Below are 4,999 nucleotides of genomic sequence, written 5' to 3' on the forward strand. Positions count from 1 at the left end.
GTGCTCACTAAGACTTCGCACTGTACTAGCCATCTACTTCCTGCTGTGCTAAGGTGGTTCCCCTTTCACAGGTCCTGAGACTGATGGGAGCAGAATTTTACTGCTGGCAGATGAGTCAGCCCCATGCAAACACAATTTATGCACTTTCACAATGTTTTCCCATCGAATCAAGCCAGTGCACTAGGCAACAGGGTCGCTCAGGACCCAGTTTTAGACTAGAACATGAAAGAAGCTCAGTCATTTGATCTCTCAGCACTTAAAGCAAGGCTGCCTCTGAAATGCTTCTGGGAGGACGTTCAGTTTAAGCTCATTTATTAAAAGTTTCTTTATAAATACTATAACTGTACAAAATGACAGTCACTTCACAATGCTGGGCCCTGCTAGCAGAAGCCACAGACACGGTCAAAGCAGTTTCACAGACTTACAGTGCTCATGCAGTCTTACAAACATGTTTGTATCTCCCAGACATTCAGGAAGGACTCTGTCATGACAGCATTGCTGGGCAATCCTCCTACCCCCTCTCACCATGTGGCTGTGACATGACAAGGGGAGCGGATTAGGCTGCTATATGGTAATACCTCTCAAAAGCCACTGCTGAGGCTCTAGCAGTGGTTTAAGGAGTTATTCAGCTGCTCTTTACTCTCCATTAAGTAGAGCTTGATGGTAGCTTACATTACATTTGCTTTGAAGGGGGAATGTGTGGACTGGAGTCCTGTCACTTAGCCAACATTTCTCATCACAGAACTTTTGTAAACCTAACTGAAGTGTAGACTGTAGGGAGCCTGCAGCCACAGGGCTGAAGAAACAAGATGATTTAAGCCCCAAAAGAAGCCTATTACCCTCCCCACAGTTAACACTGAGAGCAAGTCTGGGGCTAGAATGGAGCCACCATTTGCTATGGATCTCCAGAACTGTAAGGCTTAGAAGCCCAGTTTACTGGGGGAGACAAGTCTGTGAGGTAGAGTTCTAGACAGTCCTCAGGACAACAGTCATCACTTTCCTTGGTAGTTGAATTGTGGCAAAAGGGGCCTATACATGAATGCCCACACTTGCAGCATAGGCTTCCCATACCCACTTCTAATGGTGTCACTGTCAGCTCAGAACTGGAGCTGGAAATATCGACTCCCCATCTCTCCCCTCACCCACCTATTTGCTGATGCAGCATCAGTCACAAAGAGAAAACAAGACAGACACAGAGAAGGGCAGAACATTTAACCACTGGAGGGACTGCACAACAACAAGTACCGTTTCTAGTCAAATTTTACATTAAACCACAGACAGTGGAGGTCCCATTGGAAGTAAAAACTATTTGACAGTTTGTGTCCAGCAAACAGCAGGAACTAGATGTCCGTGTGTGGTCCCTGCACATCAGCTTGCATGTTCTGCTCTTCACTCAGCTGCTGCTGGAACTCCAGGCGTGTCTGACGGTTGGATTCCAGCAGCTCCTTCAAGCGGGCATGCAGATGGTCATTCTTCTCCTCCAGGTGATCCAAACAGGAGTTGATTTGGTCCAGCATGGAGTTTATTGCTGCATATTCTAAAGGAAGGAGAACAAAAAAAATCCTGAATTTAAATTCTTGTACAACCACCACTCATTCTAAGAAGCTTCCACTAGACAGGGATCCACACTGCAAGAGGGCTGAATAGATAAAAGCTGAATTAATCTCTTCACCCTCCCTAGAGGTGGCCTTGCCTAATCAGGGTACAGGCCCCTTGAGAGGGTGCTGTTGAGAAGCTTAGCACAGAGAGTGTAACCTCCAGAGCTGCCACTCTAGGACCTGGCACATGAAAATCTGGAAAAAGAATTCCAGAACATCACAGCAGCTGATGTGGGAGCAGGAGTAGAGGAAAAAAGGTGCAGTGCAGTGGAGCCCCTTTGAATGAGCTGAATAAGAACATCTCATAAGGTCCTAAGGGAAAAAGTAACCAGAGGGATGAATGTGGACCAATTCTGATTTCCATGAACAGCACTTATCCCCTTAATTTCTTAAGTTGTTCACCCAGGTCTCAATAGTGCAGAGACCACATAGGTCTTGCTTTGCCATTTAAAACACTGCACTAGGAAGCAAGAATTCATTGTAAACCACCCTGCAGGATCTATGTATGTATCATGCCATACAATCAGCACAAACCAGGTCCAACAGGCCATTCAAACCTACTTGTGATGCTGCTTCTTCCCAGGGGGAGGGGGGAAAAGCACTCACACCAAGCCCCGAGTAAAAGAAAAAATGTGGTTCTCATGTACATCTACGAAGAACATGATCTAATTCAAGCCTCAGGAGGAGCCACAGATTTCACTTCACACACAAGGTCAACCAGAGTTTACATGGAAAGAGAATATTTTTAATGTTTAAATAGCTAGACCTGTTCCGTTGAACACAGCAAGGGGCATCAACAACCAGTCCTCAAACAGCATTGTTTAGAATAACAGACCACAGTCTGAATGGGACTTCTCTGCAGCTTGCACTCAGACATCAGGAGCATGTGGGAGAAAGAAATAAGAGGATCCGATAGTGAAGCCGTTTTCAGCTAACAATACCCTGAACACAAGTACTGGTTCTCCCCAAATCTTTTAGAAGACAGTGTGGGAAGTCCTTGAATAGCACATGCCACAGCTGAAAGCGATTAATGCTATACCTTAATTCTGATACTACATTATTCTAAATTAAGTTGTGAAGTGACTTCCCGAGACTGGAATGCACAGGGTTAGAAAACAGTGCAGTCCTTGCTTCCAAACTGGGAGAGCTTTGTGGGACAGGCTAAGAGACACGATAGATTATTTAGAAAACTCATCATATCTCAGGACTTCCCACTCAAAGCCAACTATAGAGATACCTGGTAACAAAAGAATCACCAGCTTCTAAGGTTCTGAGTGATTTCAAGAGGAAACACCCTTGACATCTTCAGAATCTAGTTCTAAATTGGATGGACAGCTCAAATGGACCCAGCAGAAAGAATCTCTTGAGGCAGGTGATAGTCCATAAAGCTCAAATTCCCAAAGGAATTGTCATAGAAGACTAGCTAAGCATCCCTTTTTCATCAGGAGCCAGAGGAAGGTCTGAAACATGATATTCCCTTCCTGGCTAGTAACTAGTTGTACTGGCGCTTCCCAGAACGGTATGATGAAAGGCCTTTTTAGTCCTAGAAATCCTCCAGGATATTTTCAGGAAAGGCGCTCTTAGATTTTGTTAAAAGGCACCAAACTAGGGTGTTGGATGGTTTAGTCTTATAGAACCATAGAAATGTCGGGCTGGAAGGGACCTTGAGAAGTCATCAGGTCCAGCCTCCTGCACTATGGCAGCACCAAGTAAATCTAAACTGTCCCTGACAGGTGTTTGTCTAACAACGGTGATTCCACAACCTCCCTGGGAAGCGTATTCCAAATCTTAACGACACTTATAGTTCAGAAGTTTTTCTGAATAGTTAACCTAATTTTCCCTTGCTGCAAATTAAGCCCCATTATTTCTTGTCCTCCTTTAGTGAACAGGAGAAGAGTTGATCACCATTCTCTTTATATCAACCCTTAACATATTCGAAGACTTATGTCTCCCCTCAGCCTTCTTTTCTTAAGACTAAACGTGCTCAGTTTGAAAAAAAAAAAAAAAGATTTCCTCATAGGTCAGGTTTTTTAAGGCGATCATCATTTTTGTTGCTCTCCTCTGGAATCTCTCCAATTTGTCCACATTGTTGCAGAAGTGTGGGGCCTAGAATTGGACACAGCACTCCAGCTGAGGCCTGACCAGTGCAGAATAGAGCAGGACAGTTATTTCCGGTGTGTTATATAGGATTCCTGTTAATATACCCCAGAATGATATCCGCCTTTTTTACAGCTGCATCACATTGTTGATTCATACTCAATTTGTGATCCACTATAACCCCCAGATTCTTTTCAGCAGTACCACCACCTAGTCAGTTATTCCCCATTTTGTAGTCATGCATTTGATTTTTTTTTTCTCAAGTGAAGTACTTTCCATTTATTGCTATTGAATTTCTTCTTGTTGAATTCAGACCAATTCTCACATTTGTCAAGGTCATTCTGAATTCCAATCCTGTCCTCCAAAGTGCTAGCAGCCCCTTCCAGTTTGTTGTTCATCTGGAAATTTTATAAACATACTCTCCATTATCCAAGTTATTAATGAAAATATTTAATATCACCAGACCCAAGACTGACCCCTGCAGGACCCCACCAGATCCTCCCTTCCAAAGAAAAGTAGCAAGGAGTCTGGTGGCACCTTAAAGACTAACAAGATTTATTTGGGCATAAGCTTTCATGGGTAAAAACCTTACTTGTTTGGCAGGATTTGTCCCTAACAAGCCCATGCTGGCTATTCTTTATACCCCACTATCTTTCCAATTATCAAAGTGGGACTGACTGGGCTAGAATTCCCCAGGTCCCTTTTGTTCCCCCTTTTAAAGACAAGTGCTATGTTTGCCCTTCTCCAGTCTTCTGGGACCTCACCTGTGCTCTATGAAGGGTTTGAATATTGCTTTAGCTAGTTCCTTAAGTACCCTAGTATGAATTTCATCAGGCCCTGCTGACTTGAATACATCTCAATAGTCTTTAACCTGTTATTTCCCTGTTTCGGCTCGCAATCCTTCCCCCTTGTTAATATTAGTTGTGTTGAGTATCTGATCATCATTAACCGGTTGGTGGGTGTGTGCGCTGGGAGCAAGCCTGCTGGGGGGTCTGTGGTTTATCTAGAGAGAGGGAGTATGCTTGGAGCAAGGGATTGGGGAAGGGGGGGGACTCACCCCAGGCAATTGGGTGCTAGGAGCAGGGAGAGTTTGGTGTGGGGCATGGCTCTCCCCAGATGGGGGGTGCTAGGAACAGGGAGGGGTCCGTGGCTCATCCCAGGTAGGGGGCTGCTGAGAGCAGAAGGGGGGCTGTGGGGTCCGGGACTCACCCCAGAGCAGGGGATGCTGAGAGCAGGAAGGGGGCCGGGCTGTGGGGTCCGGGACACCCCAGAGCGGGGGATGCTGAGAGCAGGAGGGGGCCGGG

General features: G+C 45.3%; 1 protein-coding gene across 1 annotated transcript in view; it reads right to left on the reverse strand.

Annotated features, from left to right (window-relative positions):
• Positions 1-86: 86 nt before the first annotated feature.
• Positions 87-4,999, reverse strand: part of CUNH9orf16 (chromosome unknown C9orf16 homolog) — a 5,270-nt gene continuing 357 nt past the window's right edge. Inside the window, exon 2 of the mRNA XM_024192957.3 lies at positions 87-1,537. Coding sequence (XP_024048725.1) covers positions 1,341-1,537 — 197 coding nt within the window. The 3' untranslated portion in view covers positions 87-1,340. The remainder of the gene's footprint in view (positions 1,538-4,999) is intronic.

Source organism: Terrapene carolina, unplaced genomic scaffold (genome assembly GCF_002925995.2).
Source record: "Terrapene carolina triunguis isolate 2854851 unplaced genomic scaffold, T_m_triunguis-2.0 Scaffold238, whole genome shotgun sequence".
NCBI classification, from domain to species: domain Eukaryota; kingdom Metazoa; phylum Chordata; order Testudines; family Emydidae; genus Terrapene; species Terrapene triunguis.